The sequence below is a fragment of the Hyla sarda genome, chromosome 1 (assembly GCF_029499605.1).
Source record: "Hyla sarda isolate aHylSar1 chromosome 1, aHylSar1.hap1, whole genome shotgun sequence".
NCBI lineage: Eukaryota > Metazoa > Chordata > Amphibia > Anura > Hylidae > Hyla > Hyla sarda.
The window spans coordinates 283459446-283483374 of record NC_079189.1 but is presented as its reverse complement, the minus strand read 5'-3'; the positions used below and the strand labels follow the sequence as shown (position 1 = coordinate 283483374).

The window sequence follows — 23929 nt, the reverse complement described above, 5'->3', positions numbered from 1 at the left end:
ATACCCCCTCTCGTTCCCCTAAGCCAGGTCCAGGCCAGCTGCCATGCAGACCTCCATACCAGCTTCTGGGGCACTCCATATGTCTCGTAAGGGGACTCCTCGCTCTCAACCTGGGCCGGTAGCACCACCGGGGCCGGCCCCAGCCCTCCTGTCCTGGGACTTGGCATCTGAATCTGATTTACCCTGCTCGGGCCTGTCTGTGCATTCTTCTGCTCTCCCTGATTTGAGCCAGCTCCTTTCCCAAATTCCTACTAAGGAGGACTTCCGCTCTCTTATTGCTGAGGTTAAGGAAGCCTGCCGAGCGGAGATCTCCTCTATGCGACAGGACCTCCAGCATGTCTCTGACCGAGTGGATGGATTGGAAGACACTCATGATCACACCAGAGAGTATATTGCCCAGCTCCACTCTACCATTGCTTCCCAGAAGGACTTCCTTGGGGATCGCCATGCCCATGTTGAGGATCTTATCAATAGAGGGAGGCGTAACAACATTAGGGTGCGAGGGCTGCCGGAAGCTGCACGTGAGGAGGACCTTTTTGCCACCCTGGAAACCATTTTAACCTGATACTTGGCGAACCCCCCTCCCATAAGATCAAACTGGACAGAGCTCACAGGGCGCTTCGTCCTAAATCTGCCACGGGCGCCCCACGGGATGTTATTTGCTCTGTGCATGATTTCCAAGTTAAAGAAGCTATAATGGCTAAGGCTAGGTCCCTGAGACATTTTGACTTTAATGGGGCTCCTCTTCAACTTTTTCAGGACTTGTCCTGGTTAACCCTCAGGAAGCGACGACTGCTCCAACCCCTCCTGGAGGTCCTACGCTCTCATCAGGTGCCATATAGGTGGAATTTTCCATTTGGGCTCCATGCCCGCAGAGATGGACGCTCCGCTGTTTTACGCTCCTTTTCTGACCTTCAAGCCTTCTGCTCCACCTTGGAATTGCCCGTGCCTCAGTTGGAAGATTGGGACCTGATGTCTCCCCCTCCACCTTTGCCTCCTGTGTGGCAACCAGTCCGGGCTCGCCGGTCTGGTTCTCAGCGGAAGTCTTCGCCACCCGCCCTGGGGGCCCCGACTCGGGGTCCCCCCTGAGTTTCTGACTGGGACGTTTTTTTCCTCAATACTTTTTGCTTGGGGGTTCTTGCTGGACTCTGACTGTTCCCTGATTGGCGGAGATTATCCCCTCCGAGCGGTTGACATTTGTTCTAGTTTTATATTGTCCCCATCATTATAGTACAGTTGCATTTTTTGGTCACCTGTGGTTCTTATTCATATGTGTTTTTTTTTTGCAATGGCCTCAGAGTTGGGTTCCTACCTTTTTGGTGGTGGTTTTCCAGTTGGCTCCTTCCATTTCCCCTCCTGAGGCCATAGTTATGGATCGCCCATGCTTTGGTTCATGGTCCACATTGATGTCCTGGCCTCCGCATTGGCTTCCTGGTCAATGGTTTATTTTACTATTATTTGTTGTACTTTATTTGTTTATTTGTTTATCTGGTATCTGTTTGGTCTTTCGTCTGTTTGTTTGTCTTTGTGTTTTCTCTTGATTTGGTGTTGTTTTCTGTTGGTCTTCTGTTGTCTTGTGTGTCCTTTTCCCTTTTTTTTCTCCCGCCTTAGGTTGCCTTCTCCTGTCAGTACAGTTGCTGGTCCCTGCTCTTTCCCAGTCCCCATTGAGGTTTTGGTGCTGCCCGGTGTATCCTACCAGGTTGTTCTTGTGAGTATGCTTCTTCTTGGCTGTTTCTTTTTCTTCACTCACCTGCCATGGTCAGGTGTGTCTCCCTGAATGTTAAGGGGCTTAATTCCCCCACTAAGCGACGCCTACTTCAAAGGGAGTTGGTTGGTTTACATGCTGATATAGTTTTCCTTCAGGAGACGCACTTCGACCATTCTGGGTCCTTCCAATTTCTTCAACACCTGTTCCCCCAGTCTTACTCGGCTACCACGAGTAGGAAAACAGCGGGGGTGGCTATCCTGGTCTCTAGGTCCTGCTCGCTTCAAGTTTCTTCCTCTCTCTCTGACCCTATGGGACGATACGTAATCTTAGAAGGTACTCTGGGAGGGGTCCCCCTTTTGCTCTGTAATGTCTATGCGCCTAACACTTCGCAAATCCCTTTCCTGCGTAGGGTTTTTGCTAAACTCCAGAGGTATCCCCCATCTGCATGGTTAGTGGGCGGTGACTTCAACCTCATTTTTTCCCCGTCCTTGGACCGCCATTCTGTTACTAGTGCTCCCCCTGTACCTGCGCAGCTGCGTCTGGCTTCACTTTTTCGACGTCTCATACGTAACTCCTCGCTCTACGATTTGTGGCGGATTGGCCATCCGACGGAGCGCTCTTTTAGTTTTTACTCACATCCCCACAAATTGCATACACGTATTGATTATTTTTTTGGGAATCTCCCAATGGTGCGCATGCTCTCTGATACTTCTCTAGATCCTATCTCCTGGTCTGACCACTGTCCAGTTCTTCTCTCTTTTTCTTCTACCCCTTCCTCTCTGAGATCCTGTCATTGAAGGATGAACGACTCTCTTCTTAAAACTTTACCTTCCCGTGAATCGATTCAGCAGTGTATTTCCGACTACTTTACCACTAATGACGGCTCTGTGTCCTCTCAGGCTATCCTTTGGGAAGCTCACAAATCGGTGATCCGGGGCCATTGCATTGCTCTGGGCGCCGGTCTCAAGCGGAGCGCTCTGAATCGATCTCGGGAACTTCGTATGGAGATTGCTCGACTGGAGGCTCTCTTGTTGTGTTCTCCTTCTGTTTCGACTCTGAGGGGCTGGGTGGCGGCTCGGGCACGCTTAAGCGACCTGGCTCTCCATAAAGTTGAGAGGCAATTGCTTTATGCTAGGCAGCGTTTCTATGAGAAGGGGAACAAGGCCCACACTATGCTGGCGAGACGGTTGCGTGACCGGGCTGCTGCTCAGTCCCCCTCTGCTTTGAAGGACCCTGCTGGGGTGCTTCATTACCACCCTGCTGATATCTCTCGTCTGTTTGTTGACTATTACACTAATCTTTACTCACTTCCTTCCCAGTTGCCATCCGACCCGGGGGAGAGAGTGGCAGCCTTAGATGCCTATCTTTCTCAGTGTGGATTGCCCTATCTTTCAGGGGCAGACCGGGATGCTCTTAATGCTCCTATTACTGGAGAGGAGATCTCTGAGGTCCTTAAATCTCTCCCCTCTGGTCGCTCCCCTGGGCCGGATGGCTTCCCTTACCTGTACTATAAAACATTTTCATCTTTGTTGGTGCCTAAACTTGTCCCTCTTTTCAATTCCTTTCTAGACGGAGAAACGATCCCGCAGTCTTTCTTGCACTCCCTTATCACCCTCATACCCAAGCCTGGTAAGGATCCTCATGATTGTTCCAGTTACCGGCCCATTGCCCTCCTTAACTCTGACCTTAAGCTTTTTTCTAAGCTTTTGGCAGTTAGGCTATGCTCCTTCCTCCCGGCCCTTGTTCATAAGGACCAGGTTGGATTTATCCCTTGTCGCCAGGGTGGAGACAACACTAGGAGGGTAGTGGACCTGATTGATTTGATCAATCGGAGATCTGAACAGGCATTAATTCTTAGTCTTGATGCTGAGAAGGCTTTTGATAGGCTTGGGTGGCCGTTCCTTTTTGCTAGCTTACAGAAATTTGGGATTTCGGGGAAGTTTTTGACTGCACTGCGGGGTCTCTACTCCTCCCCTACAGCTTCACTTAAACTTCCTCACTCGCCATCTCCTACTTTTTCTTTGTTTAATGGGACTCGTCAGGGTTGCCCGTTATCCCCGCTGATCTTTGCACTCTGTATTGAACCCTTGGCTGCCATGATCAGGGGTGATCCGGACATAACTGGTATTTCCTTACATGATAGGGAGTTCAAGGTTTGTTTATTTGCTGATGATGTTCTTCTTACGCTTTCTCGACCTCTACTGTCTCTTCCTTCTCTCTATAGGGTCCTGCATGACTATGGGGTGGTTTCTGCCTACAAGGTAAATCTTTCTAAGTCAGAGGCCCTTCCTCTTAACCTTCCCCCTCATCTTTCTACTCTTTTACGCTCTAACTTTTCTTTTCGGTGGTCTCCCTCTGCTATTAAATACCTTGGGGTCTGGATCTCCTCTCACTATTCCTCACTATACTCCACCAACTATCTCCCCCTATTCAGGGATCTCCGTGCCCTTATGGAAAAATGGCGCTTGCAATATATTTCTTTTTTTGGTCGCATTGCCGCGGTGAAAATGACTGTTCTTCCAAAACTCCTCTACTTTTTTGAAACCCTGCCGGTTCGGGTCCTGCTGTCGGCCCTGAGCTCCCTACAGGTGGCTATTTTTCGGTTCATTTGGGACGGGAAAAGGCATCGGCTACCGATGTCCGTGATGTTGGCTGGGCGGGCGTTTGGGGGTCTGGCTGTCCCGGATGTGGTGAAGTATTACTGGGCTGCCCATTTGCGCCATCTAGCGGCGTGGTCCACCTATCATGCCTACAGCCGCTGGATGGAAATAGAGAAGCTGTGGTTAGCGCCTGTCCACCCTAACGCTCTCCTTTGGACTCTTCCTGCCTCTGCTCCTACTCTCTCCCCTCTCCTGGGTCCTATGGCATTTTCTAAATATGTGTGGAATTACTGTTCTGTCAAATTTAAATTGCTGTCTCCCTCTTCCCCTCTTCAATCTTTCCTTTATCATCCTAGCTTTCCCCCTGGCCTGACCTCTCTTATGGTGAGGGAATGGGGGTCTAGAGGCCTTTTTTGCTGGGCGGATGTAGTTGACCCTTTGTTGCGTACCCTCTTGCCTTTCTCTCAGTTACAGTCTCGTTGGGATCTCCCCTCGTCTGAGCGTTTTCATTATTTACAGCTACAATACTTTATGTCCTCCACGCTGGGTGCGCTAGTGGGGTCTTCCCCTACGGGCTTTGAACGGCTGTGTCGTGGTGGACCTCAGGCGAGGGGGCTTCTCTCCAATATTTATTCCTTGCTAATCCAACCTCAGGAGGGAGTCCAGGTATCTCATCGCTATATGTCTCGCTGGGAGGAGGCGCTTAGTACTACTATCACTCTCCCTCAATGGAAGATAATATGGGAGCTGGCCTCTAGGGCATCTATATGTACGGCTTATAAGGAGACTCAATATAAGCTACTTATGGGTTGGTACCATACTCCAGAGTTATTGAATAGGCTGAATCCCGATATCCCCCCCCAGTGCTGGCGTTGTGGGGTGGGTTTGGGTACACTGTTTCATGTTTTCTGGTCCTGCCCTCTTATCACGGGGTATTGGGAGTTAGTGAGTCGTTTGGTATCAGATATTCTTGGAGTATCGGTCCCTCCTGACCCTCAGGTCTACCTCTTGCACCTTTCACACTCTGCTCTGCCCAAGAAACTGTTTAAGCTAGCTATGCATATGTTCTTGGCAGCTAAGACACTTGTTGCTAAATGTTGGAAGAGGACTCTTCCTCCCTCTGAATCAGACCTGCTCTCCCGAATACTCGATATGCGCTCTTTAGAATACCTCACTGCCTCTTTGAATAATACTATCCCTGCCTTTCTCTCAGTTTGGGAACCATGGGACCGTTTCTCTGACAGGCAACCTCCCTGAGGCGGTACTGACATCTTCCTCCCCCCCCCCTCTTTCCCCTCCCTCCTTGTTCCCCCTCCCCCCCCTTTTTTTTTGTTGTTGTTTGTTTGTTTTTGTTTGTTGTTTGTTCGAGGTTCTGTTGTCCTTGTCTCTTTTTTGTCTTTGTTTCTGTCTCCTCTCTTTGTCTTCGTGTTGAAGAGTTTTAGTTCTCTCTTTGAATATTTGGCTATATAACTATGTTCATTTACTACAGAGTTTATGGTTTATCTGAGGTTGGGGCTAGATGTTTTGGACTACAACTGTTTCTGAATGCTCTGGTCTCTATCTTAGCTTGTCATTTGCCCTGATGCGATCGCACTGGGCACTGTCCCAGATTATGCTTTGATTGTGTTTTACTAACTTTGTTTTTTATGTGAAAATCTTTAATAAAAACTACAGTAAAAAAAAAAAAAAAAAAATGCTAAATTTAAAATTTTTTCATCAAATTTGAGGATTTTTCACCAAGAAAGGATGCAAGTTACCACAAAAATTTACCACCATGTTAAAGTAGAATATGTCACGAAAAAACAATCTCAGAATCAGAATGATAAGTAAAAGCATTCCAGAGTTATTAATGTTTAAAGTGACAGTGGTCAGATTTACAAAAAAGGGCTTTGTCCTAGAGGTGAAAATGGGCTCCGTCCTTAAGGGGTTAAAGGCATGCCATGCTGGTTTATTTAAAAGTCCTGGACAACCCCTTTAACGTGGCATAGCTAAAGGTAGCCATTGACATTAAACAGCTCAAACATAGTCTACAAGCATTACCCTAATGCATACATTTTATTTGGAGGACTCAAAAAGCTATTGGCATAGTAGGTTCTTACCAGCTCATCACTTTGGTTGGGTAGAGTCCAGGCTTTAGCTTCATCTTCTAAGTCATCATCAACAGCATCTTAATAAATCATAATTCAATATTAACTCAGGAGACAGAACTATGCATCCAATTTCTTCATCTTCTGTATTGGCTCCTCTTATGAAGCAGACCTAAACTCTACTAAGCTACCTATCAATGATACCACTTACTGGATTCTTAAATGACAATAAAGAACTTGATATATTTCACTTCTGTTGTTGCTGACATACATTCACAAGCCATGTAAGAAAATTATTACTTTCTTTTTAAGGGGTTCTACCCATAATGGCATTTTGCAAGCGGAAAGTTAGAAGTGCTCATTCTCAACCATCTCTGAATTCAAACAGGGGTACTCAGACCCTTGCTTTCCTGATCCTTTGGGGTACCAGAAATCAGATACCCACCAATCAACCACTTATTACCTATACCGTGGATAGGTGATAGATTGTCATGGAAATCCCCAAACTCAAAGTGTTACTGTAAATAATAATTTTTGACATGTTGGTCAGACATGTCAAAAGTTGTTTATCGCTTCGGGTCTTACTCCTTATACCCGCTGCAATCATGAGATATAAACTGGGGAAGTGAGATTCATTGCAATCCATTCCCTAGCTAGCTGGCAGATCAGACCTTTTCTCTGCATAGGCTTCTATGCAGAGAAAAAGTTGGAATCTGCTGGTTGGTCGTGGAGTGAAACATGATGAGATTAATAACTTGTCTGAGCAACATGTCAAAAGATATTTTAAATGACAGCAAATCTTTAAAAAGTATGATATAAAAGGGACATATTAGTTCTAATATGTGTGTGTAAGATTCATCTCACTGATTATACAAAACACTGGCTTAAAAAGGATTGGGATAGAGACAGCTTTCAATCAACATATTTTATAACTTCAAAGAGAATCTGTCAGTTCCCCATGAGGTACGGAGCTGCTGACTCCAGGCAATAGTAACTAACTGTACAGGGATCCGTGCTGGAAGCTGAGTTCTGTACACCAATCATACAGGGCAGAGGCGTGCCGATGCAGCTCAGAACTGCTGCAAAAGTGGTTTGTTTAGAACAAGAGGTAAACAGTAAACAAGAGTACAGATATTTTTTATCTTCCTATGCCCTAACTAGTGGGGTCTGCAGCTCTTTACCTCGCATGAAGATGACAGATTCCCTTTAAAAGCTGAAAGTAAATTGACCCAAAAGAGACAATCCAGATGCTGGTGAATGATAAATTATTCATTTTTAGAGAACAAAAGTAGTAAAATAATAATCAGAAAATTATGCAAATATCTTTTATACTAAGCATACTCTCAACATCAATTAATGCACATTCTACATCAGGTTAATCCACCCTTTTGTATTTTATATTTTAACAGCTATAAACCACCAATAAGTGTACAGAATATTGTCCTTTACAATCATTGATCACAAATCATTGATTTGTTTGTTCACCCTACCTTGAAGTACCTGAAAACCCATACTCAGAAGGGCGGCAATAGCAGCAACAGCTAGACATCTATTAAGAGTAATACCATTCCATGGAGAAAATTCCTCATCTCTCACAGGGCCAATACTTTTTTGTTCTGGCTTCTTTTTCATTGTGGTAATTTACACGCTACAAAAGAGAAGATCAAATTACTTACCAATCCCATACAGTGTATATGTAATTTTTTTATATTAACAAACCTAAGGACGTTTATATGTACAAAATCTGATGGATTACTGAAGATTCTCTGCTGCAGAATTCATGCTCGGAAATCAATGATGAAATCTGCAGTGTATAATCCACAGCAGATTATGTACCTGTGACCATACCCTCAAACTCCCATAGGGGCTAGTCTACAGGGTGGGCCATTTATATGGATACACCTTAATAAAATGGCATAGCACACGTGACGTAGCTGGCCTCAATGTTAGCTGTGAGAGGAATCAGTGATGATCCTCCCACAGCCCTTTGATTGGAGCACCCTCCCCTTGCCCTCCAGATGCCCCCAAATCACCTCAAAGTCCTGCTCTGCCCACCAAAAGCTTGTAGTTGGTGAGCAGAGCAGAGACTGAGGGGAACTACTAAAATCCCCCCATACTAATCCCCCCTTAGAACGCCTCTGTAGCCCCTTTACATCCGGGTCACCAGATCTATGGAGACCCCTGAATGCCCAGAAAGGCTGCAAATTGCCGGTCTGTATAAACCGGCCATTTGCATGAATTATTTCAGCAGGCATCCCGTTCCGATCACCGCCCAGCGAGCAGCAGGGATCGGAATCGCTGCAAATCGCTCGTCTGAATTGACAAGCGATTTGCAACGATCGCCGATAAGGGGTGGTCTCATGACCCCCCTGGGCGATATCACAGGATGCCTGCTGAATGATTTTAGCAGGCATCCCATTCCGATCATCGCCCGGCGAGCTGCGGTGATCGGAAATACGGAGGGCGTATGGATACGCCCTCCGTCCTTAAGTGACGGGATACAAGGGCGTATACATACGCCCTCCGTCCCCAAGGAGTTAATAACTCTGGAATGCTTTTACTTATAAATTTGATTCTGAGATAGTTTTTTTTCGTGACATATTCTACTTTATGTTAGTTGTAAATTTACGTCGATACTTGCATAATTTCTTGGTCAAAAATTCCAAAATTTCAGGAAGAATTTGAAAATGTTTCATTTCTCTAACTTTGAAGCTCTCTGGTTGATAGGAAAAGGGACATGTAAAAAAAAATTACATATTGATTCACATATACAATATGTCTTCTTTATATTTGCATCATAAAGTTGACATCAGAGGGCTTCAAAGTATAGCAGCAATTTTCCAATTTTTCCCGAAAATTTCTAAATCAGATTTTTTCAGGGACCAGTCAAGTTTAGAAGTGAATTTGAGGGTCTTTATGTTAGAAATTCCCAATAATGGACCCCATTATGAAAACTGCACCCCTCAAAGTATTCAAAATGACATTCAAAAAGTTTGTTATCCCTTTAGGTGTTTCACAGGAATAGCAGCAAATTGGAGGAGAAAAATCAAAATCTAAATTTTTTTACACTAAAATGTTATTGTAGCCCCATTTATTTCATTTTTACAAGGGGTAAAAGGTAAAAAGGCCCCCCAAAACTTTTAAGTAATTTTCTCTCGAGTAAGGAAATACCTCATATGTGTATGTAAAGTGCTCTGTGGGTGCACTAGAGGGCTCAGAAGGGAAGGAGCGACAATGTTATTTTGGAGAGCGAATTTTGCTGAAATGGTTTTTGGGGGGCATGTCCCATTTAGGAAGCCCCTATAATTTCAGAACAGTAAAAACAAAAACACATGGCATATAATTTTGGAAACTACATCCCTCAAAGAACGTAACAAGGGGTATAGTGAGCCTTAACTCCTTGGGGATGGAGCCCATTATAACCCTAAGGACGGGAGCATTTTTTGTAATTCTGACCACTGTCACTTTAAGCATTAATAACTCTGGGATGCTTTTACTTTTCATTCTGATTCCGAGACTGTTTTTTCGTGACATATTCTACTTTATGTTAGTGGTAAATTTTTGTCGATACTTGCATCATTTCTTGGTGAAAAATTCCCAAATTTGATGAAAAAATTGAAAATTTAGCATTTTTCTAACTTTGAAGCTCTCTGCTTGTAAGGAAAATAAACATTCTAAATAAATAATATTTTGATTCACATATACAATATGTCTACTTTATGTTTGCATCATGAAGTTGACATGTTTTTACTTTTGGAAAACATCAGAGGGCTTAAAAGTTCAGAAGCAATTTTCCAATTTTTCACAAAATTTTCAAAATCGGAATTTTTTAGGGGCCAGTTCAGTTTTGAAGTGGATTTGAAGGGCCTTCATATTAGAAATACCCCATAAATGACCCCATTATAAAAACTGCACCCCTCAAAGTATTCAAAATGACATTCAGTAAGTTTGTTAACCCTTTAGGTGTTTCACAGCAATAGCAGCAAAGTGAAGGAGAAAATTCAAAATCTTAATTTTTTACACTCGCATGTTCTTGTAGACCCAGTTTTAGAAATTTTACAAGGGGTAAAAGGAGAAAAAGCCCCCCAAAATTTGTAACCCAATTTCTCTCAAGTATGGAAATAACTCATATGTGTATGTCAAGTGTTCGGCGGGCGCAGTAGAGGGCTCAGAAGGGAAGGAGCGACAATGGGATTTTGGAGAGTGAGTTTTGCTGAAATGTTTTTTGGGGGCATGTCGCATTTAGGAAGCCCCTATGGTGCCAGAACAGCAAACAAAAAACACATGGCATACTATTTTAGAAACTACACCCCTCAAGGCACGTAACAAGGGGTCCGGTGAGCCTTAACACCCCACAGGTGTTTGACGACTAAAGTGCAGGTTTTTCCCCCAAATTTACCATTTCTACGAAGGGTAATGGGAGAAAAATCCCCCCAAAATTTGTAACGCAATTTCTCCCGAGTACGGAGATACCCCATATGTGGCCCTAAACTGTTGCCTTGAAATACGACAGGGCTCTGAAGTGAGAGCGCCGTGCGCATTTGAGGCCTGAATAAGGAATTTGCAGTAGGGGTGGACCCTGTTACAAGGATGGGGCTTGTCTCCACCAAAACCCTACAGCAGTGTCTCCCACAGGGTGCCTCCAGCTGCTGCAAGACTCCCAGCCTGCCAGGACAGTCTATGGCTGTCCGGCAACACTGGGAGTTGTGGTTTTGCCACAGCTGGAGGCGCCGTTTAGGAAACACTGCCGTATGAGACGTTTTTCATTTTTATTGGGGGGGGGGCGACGTAAGGGGGTGTATGTGTAGTGTTTTACTTTTTATTATTTGTTAGTGTAGTGTTCACACAGGCGGGGGCTCACAGTAAGTTTGAAGGAAACCCACTGTAAACCCGCCCGTGTGAATGTACCCTGTACATTCACATGGGGGGGTGGGGGGCGCCCCAAGGGGGGGGGCACCCCAAACCTTCAGCTGTGGCAAAATGACAACTCCTAGAATGCACTGACAGACCGTACATGCTGGGAGTTGTAGTTTTACAACAGCTGTAGGCACACTGGTGGGGAACCACTGAGTTAGAAAACAGACTAGCTCAGTGATTCCAACCCATGTGCCTCCAGCTGTTGCAAGACTACAACTCCCAGCATGTACGGTCTGTCAGTGCACTCTGGGAGTTGTAGTTTTGCAACAGCTGGAGGCACACGGGTTGGAACCACTGAGTTAGGAAACAGACTCTAGCTCAGTGTTTCCCAACCAGTGTGCCTACAGCTGTTGCAAAACTACAATTCTCAGCATGCCCGTACAGTCAGGGATGCTGGGCGTGTAGTTCTGCAATATCTGGCCCTTCAGATGTTGCAGAACTACAACTCCCAGCATGCCTAGGCATGCTAGGAGTTGTAGTTATGCAACAACTGGGGAAGAACAGTGGCCTCCAAACTGTAGCCCTCCAGATGTTGCAAAACTACAACTCCAAGCATGCCCAGACTGTCCAGGCATGCTGGGAGTTGTAGTTCTGCAACATCTGAAGGGCCAGATATTGCCGAACTACACGCCCATCATCCCTGACTGTCTGGGCATGCTGGGAGTTGTAGTTTTGCAACATCTGGAGGGCTACAGTTTGGAGACCACCATATAGTGGTCTCCAAACTGTGCCACTTCAGATGTTGCAAAACTACAACTCCCAGCATGCCCAGACAGTCAGTGCATGCTGGGAGTTGTAGTTTTGCAACATCTGGAGGACCACAGTTTAGAGACCATTACACAGTGGTCTCCAAACTGTGACCCTCCAGATGTTGCAAAACTACAACTCCCTGCATTCCCAGACAGCTTTTGGCTGTGTGGGCATGCTGGGAGTTGTAGTTTTGCAGCTTTTAGAAGGCCACAGTGAAGATCATTTATCGCGATCTTCACTGCAGCCTTCTCAGAAGCACTTTCCGGCCGCCGCTCCTCCTGCTCGCGCCGCTACTCCGGGATGTCGCCTCTGCCGCCTCCTCCTCCGGTCCGGGTAAGCCGGGCCATGTCCCTCACCTCGCCGCCCGTGTTCCCCCTGCTCTGTACCGACTTCGATCGGTGCGCAGAGTGGGGGGAAATGAACTGTAACCCCCCGCCCCCCTCCTGCCATTGGTGGTCAGCCTGACCGACCAATGGCAGGGAATAGGAGGGGGTGGCAACATTGCCACCTCGCTCCTATGCTTTAGGCTGGTCGGATCAGTCTTATTTTCCGGGAGATCGGGTCACCAGTGACCCGATTTGCCCGGATCGCGGCAAATCGCAGGTCTGAATTGATCTGCGATTTGCTGCGATCGCCGATATGGGGGGGTCTCAGGACCCCCCTAGGCATTGCCAGGGGATGCATGCTGATAGATATCAGAAGGCATCCCGGTTCGATCAACGCCTGGCGAGCGGCAGTGATCGGAAATGCCGAGGGCGTATGGATACGCCCTCCGTCCTTAAGTGACGGGACGCGAGGGCGTATGCATACGCCCTTCGTCCACAAGGAGTTAACACCCCACAGGTGATTGACGAAGTTTCGTTAAAGTTGGATGTGAAAATTTTTCACTATAATGCTGGTGTTACCCTACGTTTTTCATTTTCACAAGGGAGAATAGGAAAAAAGCCCCCCAAATGTGTAGCCCCATTTCTTCTGAGTAAGAACATACCCCATATGTGGATGTAAAGTGCTCTGCGGGCGAACTACAATGCTCAGAAGAGAAGGAGCGCCATTGGGCTTCTGGAGAGAGAATGTGTCCGAAATTGAAGGCCATGTGTATTTACAAAGCCCCCATAGTGCCAGAACAGTGGATCCCCCCCCCCCACATGTGACCCCATTTTGGAAGCTACACCCTTCACGTATTGTGATAAGGGGTGCAGTGAGCATTTACACCTCACAGGTGTCTGACAGATTTTTGTAACAGTGGTCCGTGAAAATGAAAAATGTTATTTTTCATTTGCACAGCCCACTGTTCTAAAGATCTGGCAAACGCCAGTGGGGTGTAAATGTTCACTGCACCCCTTATTAAATTCTGTGAGGGGTGTATTTTCCAAAATAGGGTCACATGTGGGTGCAATGGAGGGCTCAGAAGGGAAGGAGCGACATTGGGCTTTTGGAGAGCGAATTTTGCTGAAACGGTTTTTGGGGGGCATGTCGCATTTAGGAAGCCCCCATGATGCCAGAACAGTTAAAAAAAAAACAAAAAAAAAAAACAAACACATGACATACAATTTTGGAAACTACACCCCTGAAGGAATGTAACAAGGGGTATAGTGAGCCTTAACACCCCACAGGTGATTGACGAACTTTCGTAAAATTGGGATGTAAAAAAAAGGGGGTAATAGGAGAAAAAGCCCCCAAAATGTTTTAACCCCATTTCTTCTGAATATGGAAATACCTCATATGTGGATGTATAGTGCTCTGTGGGCGAACTACAATGCTCAGAAGAGAAGGAGCGCCATTGAGCTTTTAGAGAGAGAGAGAATTTGTTTGGAATGGAAGTCGAGGGCCATGTGCGTTTACAAAGCCCCCCGTGGTGCCAGAACAGTGGAATCCCCCCACATGTGACCCTATTTTGGAAACTACACCCCTCACAGAATTTAATAAGGGGTGCAGTGACAGATCTTTGGAACAGTGGACAGGCATTTGACAGATCTTTTGAACAGTGGGCTGTGCAAATGAAAATTTACATTTTTCATTTTTACGGTCGACACCTGTGGGGTGTAAATGATCACTGCACCCCTTGTTACATTCCATGAGGGATGCAATTTCCAAAATGGGGTCCCATTTGGGGGGGGGGGGGGGTCCACTGTTCTGGCACCATGGGGGCTTTGTAAACGCACATTGCCTTCAATTCCAGCTTAAAGGGGTATTCCAGGCAAAAACTTTTTTTTATATATCAACTGGCTCCGGAAAGTTAAACAGACTTGTAAATAAACAAAGTGGGGAAAAAAAGTGAATAAAGATCATTTAACCCCTTCCCTAATAAAAGTTTTAATCACCCCCTTCCTTCCAATAGTTATTAGCTTCTGAAGTTTTCTGTCTAACTGCTCAATGATGATGTCACGGGACGTGAGTCATCAGAAAGCAGTTAGACAGAAAACAGCAACTCAACTTCAGAAGATAATAACTATTGGAAGGATTAAGATTTTTTATTAGAAGTAATTTACAAATCTGTTTAACTTTCCGCAGCCAGTTGATATATAAAAAAAGTTTTGGCCTGGAATACCCCTTCAATCCTCTCTCAAAAAGCCCAATGGCGCTCCTTCTCTTCCGAGCATTGTAGTTCGCTCGCAGAGCACTTTACATGGCGTATGTTCTTACTCAGAAAAAATGGTGTTACAAATTTTGGGAGGCTTTTTTCCTATTACCCATTGTGAAAATGAAAAATTTGAGGTAACTCCAGCATTTCAGGTTTTTTTTGGGAGGGGGGTTTTCTCCTTTTACCTCTTGCGAAAATGAAAAGTATAAGGCAACACCAGCATGTTAGTGTAAATTTTTTTATTTCTTTACACTAACATGCTGGTGTAGCCCCCAACTTTACCTTTTCATAAGGGGTAAAAGAGAAAAATCCCCCCAAAATTTGTAACGCAATTTCTCCTGAGTATGGAAATACCCCATATGTGGCCCTAAACTGTTGCCTTGAAATACGACAGGGCTCTGAAGTGAGAGAGTTCCATGTGTATTTGAGGCCTAAATGAGGAATTTGCAATATGGGCGGACCTGAATACAAGGATGGGGCTTGTCTCCAATAAAACCATACAGCAGTGTTTCCCAAACAGGGTGCCTCCAGCTGTTGCAAGACTCCCAGCCTGCCAGGGCAGTCAATGGCTGTCCGGCAATATTGGGAGTTGTTGTTTTGCAACAGCTGGAGGCTCCGTTTAGGAAACACTGCTGTATGAGACATTTTCCATTTTCATTAGGGGTGGGGTGGACGTGTAAGGGGGTGTATATGTAGTGTTTTACTTTTTATTTTATGTTAGTGTAGTGTTTTAAGGGTACATTCACACGGTTGGGTTCACAGTGAGTTTTCTGCTGGGAGTTTGAGCTGCGGCGGAAAATTTGCCGCAGCTCAAACTTGTAGAAGGAAACCCACTGTAAACCGCCCCTGTGAATGTACCCTGTACACTCACATGGGGGGGGCCCAAACCTTTAGCTGTGGCAAAACTACAACTCCCAGAATGCACTGACAGACCGTACATGCTGGAAGTTGTAGTTTTGCAACAGCTGTAGGCACACTGGTGGGGAACCACTGAGTTAAGAGACAGACTCTAGCTCAGTGATTCCAACCCGTGTGCCTCCAGCTGTTGCAAAACTACAACTCCCAGCATGTACGGTCTGTCAGTGCATTCTGGAAATTGTAGTTTTGCAACAGCTGGAGGCACACAGGTTGGAATCACTGAGTTAGGAAACAGACTCTAGCTCAGTGTTTCCCAACCAGTGTGCATACAGCTGTTGCAATACTACAATTCTCAGCATGCCCAGACAGTCAGGGATGCTAGGCGTGTAGTTCTGCAATATCTGGCCCTTCAGATGTTGCAGAACTACAACTCCCAGCATGCCTGGACAGTCTGGGCATGCTAGGAGCTAATATTCTGAAATTTTTAGGGGAAATACAGCTCCCCTCCCCTTTCCAACTGGCTGAATTGTCAAGTAAAATAACCACAGGAGAAGGGGCGTATGCGATCAAAAATCTTAAAAGTAATAAAACACCAAGGCCGGATGGGCTGCCTAATGATTACTATAAAGTCCATGGCTCCCTACTCGTACCATATTTGGCTAGGATGTATAATGAGGCAATGTTATTAGCAACCTTTCCAAATGAAATGTTAAAAGCCATAAAAGTGACCATAACGAAAGAGGGCAAAAAAACGGATGAACCAAGCAATTTTAGACCTATGGCAATGTTAAATTCGGATTTGAAGCTGTATGCTAATTTCATAGTCGCTTTCATACAATACGCTCAAATCATACAACACCGCATGGAGGTTGTTTGGCAAGTTCCAGCATACATACCCTCAGCAGCAGCTTGGTAATATCAAATACCTACTGGCTTTTGTTGCTTTCTGCCATTCAAACCTAAAACTGTGTCACAACACAATAAAACTCTAGCTCTCGGGCATCCAGCACTTTCAGATCTTAGTGTCCAGAAAGCTGTCGCTCTTTTACACCCATCTTATCCAAGCAATCCTTAAAGGGATCAGTAAAGTTAACAGTACATCAGGCTCAACGCGTCAACCTGTGTCTGGGCAGCTATTCAGGTCTTTGGCACAGGTCCTGACTGGCATGCCCTTTGGTCATACTTTAAGTTTACTCATTAAAACTGCCATGTATCTAGCATATTACAGATTCCTCAGGCCGGGTGAATTCACTAAGACAAATGCTTTTTTGGCTTTTTTAAGGTAGTCACAAATAGTGTAGTGTGACTCCTATGTCCTGACACTACACTCTGCGGAAACTCTGGTACAGCCGTTACACCCCCTCCCATAGACTTACATTGAGGGGGCGGGGCATGACATCATAATGGAGCGGGGCTATAACATCACGAGCTCTCGGCACCAGCGCCGTTTGTTCCAAATGCTGAGCAGTGGAGTACCCCTTTAAGTATTTCCCTACCGGTAACTCTTGGTGTCCTGTTATGGTCAGTGTGGTTACGGGTCATTAGCGGGGAGCCACCTGATTCTCCATTGTTCCCTACATCTGGTGTGCCGTTAACAACTGCAGTGTTTATGAAATACATCCGTGTGTTACTGAGTAATATGGGAGTCAACTCGATGTCCATATCTGGCCATTCTTTCAGAATAGGAGCAGCCTCGGCCGCTTCTAAGAATAATACCCCAGCTCATATTATAAAGAAACTCGGCAGGTAGAAATCTTCATGTTACTCCAGATGCATTCTGGATCCACATTGTGAAATGATGTAAGCATTTAAAGTTCTGGTTATGTGACTGTATTCCATTCATGCAATAAAATATTCTTGCTTCAAACCCTAATGATGTCTTTGCCCTATTTTAGGTGTATCTGTCGCAGCAGTTATGGCACAACTGAAGTTGCATATACATATATATATATATATATATATATACACACACACACATATATCTTATATGCCTGAATAAAAAATAAGCTATACTCACTCCCATTCCCGGACTGATGACTTTCTGATGGCACTCAGTCCTTGGTCCTGTGCATCTTCCTACTTCCAGTGATGCCAGGAAAATACTGAAAATGACCACTCACCAGTCACTGGACGCAGTGAGTAAGCAGTTTTTACAGGGTTAGGACAACATAAAAGCTAAATGAAGCAAAGAGGACCAGGGGCAGAGCAACAACAGGTAATAAAAAAAAAAGGTTCCCCCCAGAAAACTCCTTTAAAGAGGTTGTCCAACTACTATCGCTTATCTTCTATCCGCAGAATAAGGAACAAGTATATGATCCACAGGGGGGGCAAGTGTATGATGGTGAGGGTCAAGCTACTGGGACTACCCACAATATCAAGAACAGTGTATTGAGTCTCCTATTAGAATAGAGTGGCAGTTGCCCATGGAGCCCACTCATTGTCTATGGGAGCTGATTGAGATAGCCAAATACAGCTCCTTGCTATCTTCCGCAGCTTATGTAGACAATAAATGGAGCAGCCGTGCGCATGCACCACCAACATTCTATTCCTATGGGAGATTTGGACCCCTTGCAAGACATAAGATTTTTACCAATCAGCTTCATTCGTTAATTTCTATTATTTTTTCCAGGTCCCAGAAGGATAACTCCTTGAAATGTTTGATGAACCTTTACTTTACGGCAATTTGTTCAGTTTTAATGTGCAGATTTTTTTTTATAATTTCCCATGAGGGTCAAAATTGGATTAGTTTGGAAAAAAAGTGCCTTTGAAAATAAGTAGTGGTCTGGCTGATGTACTCCTTAACATTAACAATGTTTAATGCAAATCTAGCCACAGAATCCCTACCTTACTATATAAGGTTTTTTTTATGAGATGCCCATCACTGAAAACCTTTTGAATACATGACATTTAAACAACAGCATTTGTAGAAAACTGGTTAACTTTCTAATTTGAGAAGAGCCTGCTGCACTGAAGGGGTTTAACTGTAGTGACTGCCAGCTTTACTAAGCTACCTTACTAAATATAGTATACTTGCATGGCATTTCTTGACTACTTGAATCAAACGGCTCATTTTCTACCTTAGGAGGTTCTCAATATTTATTTCTAGGTTCCATTTGAAATCATCCATTTGAAAAGAATAGAAATAAAAAGGTGTCCCTTACCTTTTAGATTTCAGTTCCACACTACATGTCCATACCCCACTGGCACAGGAGACAGCTAAATATACAGAGACAGGTGCAAAACTCAGCTGGTGTAAAGTAACACCCAATCATGAAGAAATATAAGCCATGGGGATGTAATTTTCATATGTTGTTATAGCTGTAGTTGACTGTGGGAGAGAGAAAAAATGTCCTATCTTTAAAATATGTCTATTTTCTACAAATATCTTTTTTCCTTATAACTAAAAAGATAATTTTTTTCCATTGCATAAATTACATGGTCAGAAGTACATGGACAACACTCACATGTATTGAGACCATACGTCATACCCATGCATCTTGCAACGGTTAAATAATTTAATTAGCACACAGCCGGGCATTCTCAGTAGACAAACATTGAGCATTTTATTACAAATCATGCTACAGCCAATTACTTTAATCCCTTAAAGGGGTACTCCAGTCAAAAACAAATGTTTTTAAATCAACTGGTGGCAGAAAATAAAACAGATTTGTATATTACTTCTATTTAAAAGTCATACTCCTTCTAGTACTTATCAGCTACTGCATAGTACAGAGGAAGTTGTGCAGTTCTTTCCAGTCTGACCACAGGGCTCTCTGCTGACACCTCTCTCCGTGTCAGGAACTGTCTAGAGCAGTAGTTAATCTCTCCAAGCTTGCAGGAAGGGGTGCGGCCCTTACATGATGTAGGCAGCTGTGCTCTGGACCGACTCCCGTTCCAGCTGAGAGCACTGACTTGACCTCCGGAACTCCTGAGACTCCCACCAGAAGCCCTGTGAGCAGCGTGCTGTGCTGAGCTTGCCACACTTCCCTGCCATGCCGGCTGTGTAGTACCTTCCTGGGGCTACAGGACAGGAGCAGTGATGACGGAGATAAGGGCCTTGGCGTCCAAAGCCGCAGGCGGCCGTGGAGATGCCTGAGCGCAGCCTAGGTAAGGAGGAGACCGGAGCTGTGCAGGTGGACAATGTAGCTCTCTCCCCATGGCGTAAGGATGTGGCGTGCCAGTTGGAGCGCTTAGCCCGCACTGATGCTGGCAGAGAGAGGGCCATCTACGGCTGGAAAAAGCCTCCTTGGACAGAGACGGACACTGCACAGTGGAGAGACAGCCATAACCCTGAACTGGGTGCCGTGAGCTATGTCTTGGGAGATGTAATGTCAAATCCTATCAAGTCTGCTATGTTAAGGGAGGATGGGGGTAGTAGTGAAGCTATTAATAACAAAGTTGAGCCCTCTTTAAGAGATATTTTTCTGGCAATAAATGGCTTATCGGCACAATTAGAACATTTACAGCAGGATATTTCTCTCCTATACACTATCGCTGACAATTAGACACACCAGTGTCCCTTAGCTAATTTTATCAGAAAAATCTAAACTTTACCATAGAGTTAAAAATATTATTTATTAGTTAATTTAAAATTCCCATAGCAATCAAAAAATAGAATAAGAAACATAATACATAGACATAAATAGGTAATTCTCCTATGATGAACACCTGTATATCCCAACGCGTTTCCCCGTGTATCTTATAGTATACAGCGGTTAATCTGGGGATGACAAAAACAGTAATATGATATACACAAAATGAATATAGACAGGGGGGAGAGATGAAAAAATTTATTAAATAAATGGTGTATAGATTACAGACCCTGGTACTTTTAAAAAAAGATTCCTGAAACTGCAAAGCTGAAAATTGATTGGTTGGTAGGGGCAACTGCTCCACTGTTCTTATGCACAAAGTTTAATAAATCTTCCCCATAGTGTAATCAAACCAGAATAGACCGGAAAGCCAAGACACATGGGGCAATTTATCATTGCGTTTAAAAGAGTCGATACATTTATCATTGCGTGTGGGTCAACAAATTTTGTCATAAATCCTCAAATTTTTGCGCAATCTCACACCAGCCCATACCACAACTAGAAACTTGTCTACATCTAAGCCAATCTTTGTCATTTATGAAGAACATGCATCTCTTTGATAAATGTGGGGGAAGCACACATGAGATATGTCAAGGCAAAGGGTGTAAAAAACGAAACAAAAAAACTTCACACCCCATGTCACATTCAATTTTATGCCCACGCCTCCCTTTCATTCCATCCCCCCCACCCTCCTCATGTCATATCTTGCCTCATTAATGTTATGCCATGGCACGGGGGGAAACATAACACACATGACACTGCTGCAGCCACTGACTGGCTGTGTCAGACAGGTCCTGGAACCTGCTGCTTGTTGCAAGCCACAGATAAAATACTGAGACTACATGGAGGAGAAAACGATCTGTGGTAGAACTATGGGGACTGGGGCTACATGAGCATTATAACCATTTATTTAATATTTCCCCTGAACTCCTATTATCACTTAGGACAGTGATTCCCAACCAGGGTGCCTCCAGCTGATGCAAAACTACAACTCCCAGCATGCTTGAAGTTGTAATTTTGCAACAGCTGGAGCGCCCTGGTAAGGAAACACTGACCTAGCATTTGAATTTCGTTTGTGGCCCAGTCCAGCTCCCTGCTTGCATGATATGATGCTTGGCTGCCTTAGCTAATTGCACAGTGGGCGGGTGGGGGCAGTTTATGGAAGAGGGTTGGGATGTATTGCATAAATCGCAATGCAATTGTGATTTATTGTGCAGCGCTACTAACAAATATAGCAAATATAGCAACAGAGGACTAACATGCTGTAAATGTTGATTTCCTTATTCATTTAGGAAAATATGCAGTATTTCAGTCTTGTGTGAACATACCCCTTAGGGTACATTCACACATACAGAATCCGCTACAGATTTTATGCCTTTGTTCAATCATTTAGTTGCATTGATATCTGCAGCATCAAATAAGCAGCCGATACAGACTTTTATAATGGAAAAATACATTCTTTCGAAAGGGCTGGGATAGCAGCATATAAATTGTTTAGGATTTATTGCCAAAAGAGAAAAAAAAACAACAACGTAAGCCAACACCAAACTAGTTTTTTCGAGATAACACTGGCTGAAAGAAAGAATTTGAGCTGCGTGAAGAGGAATATAGAAATATACAGACTGCAGAGACACAACATAAGAAGTTACACAAAACTGTTTGAAAAGTGACAAAAACTGGATCAAGAATACAGTTGAGCAAGTGTCTACAGTCTTAAATGTTAGCACAGGTTTCTACAGGAAACAAAACCATATATACTCCTCACCTCCCAGCTACCTCCATTAAAAGTCTGTGGGGTCTTCCTGTGAAGCAGGACGAATATGGCTAAAAGCAGGGGAGAGAAGCATGCTCATTTCAAAAAAATTATCAAAACTTTTGCACATGATAAGTTTTTATAAATGACCAGTACACTTTAATCATATAATGAAAAAATAATTGTAAACTTATTAAATATCTTCTATTATACATTCATCCAAATACACTCATTATGGGAGGTGGTACATGACATGATAGACAACATAGACTTGTGTGTAATCTAATATAAACCAGCACGGCCGGTTCCCATTGATTATAATGGGGTCCGCTGTTTTACAGGAATATAGTGGGGAAAAAGACGGAGCATGCACTAACTTTTCTCCTGTCAATTTGCAATGGCTGGTGTACTGCCAGGTCACAACAGCAGTGTGAAAGAAGCCTAACAAAAGTGTCTATTTGCTTTGGCCTTCTGGCTACACAATGTGACTATCCCTGTAAGAAGAAAGAAGTTCCTATTTCAGACATAATTGAATCCATCTCTGTTACCATATCAATATCTGACATGTGTGGCAGAATTGGCAAACTAGAAAGGTTCTGGAAAAAGATCATAGAGGTAATATTTCTGACCACGATGATCCTCAGCTAGAAGGAGCTCATAAAATGTCCCTGTGATCTCCCCCAGTTGTTAAAGTTTATGTAACACTATGCTTAACCCCTTAACGAAATAGGACGTAAATGTATGTCCTGATGGCCTAGTACAGTGGTGGGCAACCTTTTTTTTTTTCAACTGAGCCAAATCTCGCCAAAACCACGATTGAAATTTATTTTGAGAGCCACATTTTTAAAACCGAAAATACATAGGATGAAACACTGTTTTTAGTTTCAATAAGTTTTTATTATATGTGGGGGCCCATGTCCTGTGCCCCTCACAATATAATACCCCCCTGACATATGCCCCTCACTTATAATGCCCCCTGTCATGTGCCCCCACATATAATGCCCCCTGTCATGTGCCCCTCACATATACCGTATATGCCGGCGTATAAGACGACCCCCAACTTTCACAGTTAAAATATAGAGTTTGGGACATACTCGCAGTATAAGACTACCCCTCCTACCGTGATGTACGGTACCTTGTAGTCCCCCCCCATTAGGTAGGCAGTATAGTTCCCCCCACATTAGGTAGGCAGCATGTTCCCCCACAATAGTAGGCAGCTCCCCCACATTAGGTCAGCAGTTTCCCCACAATAGTAGGCAGCTCCCCCACAATAGTTGGCAGCTTCCCCCACAATATTAGGAAGTTCCCCCACAATAGTAGGCAGCTCCCCCCTACAATAGTTGGCAGTATAGTTCCCCCACAATGGTAGGCAGCTCCCCCCCACAATAGTTGGCAGTATAGTTCCCCCACAATGGTAGGCAGCTCCCCCTACAATAGTTGGCAGTATAGTTCCCCCACAATGGTAGGCAGCTCCCCCCCACAATAGTTGGCAGTATAGTTCCCCCACAATAGTTGGCAGTATAGTTCCCCCACAATAGTTAGCAGTATAGTTCCCCCACAATAGTTGTCAGTATAGTTCCCCCAAAATACTTGGCAGTATAGTTCCCCCCACAATAGCTGGCAGTATAGTTCCCCCCACAATAGTTGGCAGTATAGTTCCCCCCACAATAGTTGTCAGTATAGTTCCCCCCCACAGACATACAGCTTCAAGCCATATACAGTGTACGGCTGGAGGCTGTATGTCTGTATACTGCCCTCCACAGTGTTCCGGTCACCGCTCCTCCGGCCGGGGTCACCATCTACTGCTATGGCCTATGGACCATAGCAGTAGGTGCCGGGACCGGAGGAGCGGTGACCGGAACACTGAAGATGACGTGCCGTCGGTCACTTACCAGGCTCCGGCCGGCGCGTGTCTTCCTCCGGTCCTCCTGCGCCTCTATGGTTGTACGCACGAGACGTCACTGAGGTCCCGTGCGTACAACCATAGAGAGGCGGAGGATCGCAGGAAGACCGCAGGAGGACCGGAGGAGGACGCGCGGTGGGCGGGGAATGGTTAGTGGCTCGCGGACATCCTTATGTCCCG

At 44.7% G+C, this 23929-nt stretch overlaps 1 protein-coding gene across 9 annotated transcripts in view; it reads right to left on the bottom strand.

The window, feature by feature from the left end:
* JSRP1 (junctional sarcoplasmic reticulum protein 1) overlaps positions 1-23929 on the bottom strand; it is a 110297-nt gene that overhangs the window by 32479 nt on the left and 53889 nt on the right. For 4 of the 9 annotated variants that reach the window (XM_056574083.1, XM_056574138.1, XM_056574121.1 and 1 more), the window contains 3 exons: positions 18663-18829; positions 7886-8043; positions 6408-6475 (listed from right to left, as the gene is read on the bottom strand). In XM_056574083.1, coding sequence (XP_056430058.1) covers positions 6408-6475; positions 7886-8027 — 210 coding nt within the window. In that variant the 5' untranslated portion in view covers positions 8028-8043; positions 18663-18829. Of the gene's footprint in view, positions 1-6407; positions 6476-7885; positions 8044-18662; positions 18830-20169; positions 20222-21858; positions 21918-23929 lie in introns of all 9 variants that reach the window. The other 5 variants (XM_056574103.1, XM_056574147.1, XM_056574093.1 and 2 more) reach the window with 3 other exon arrangements.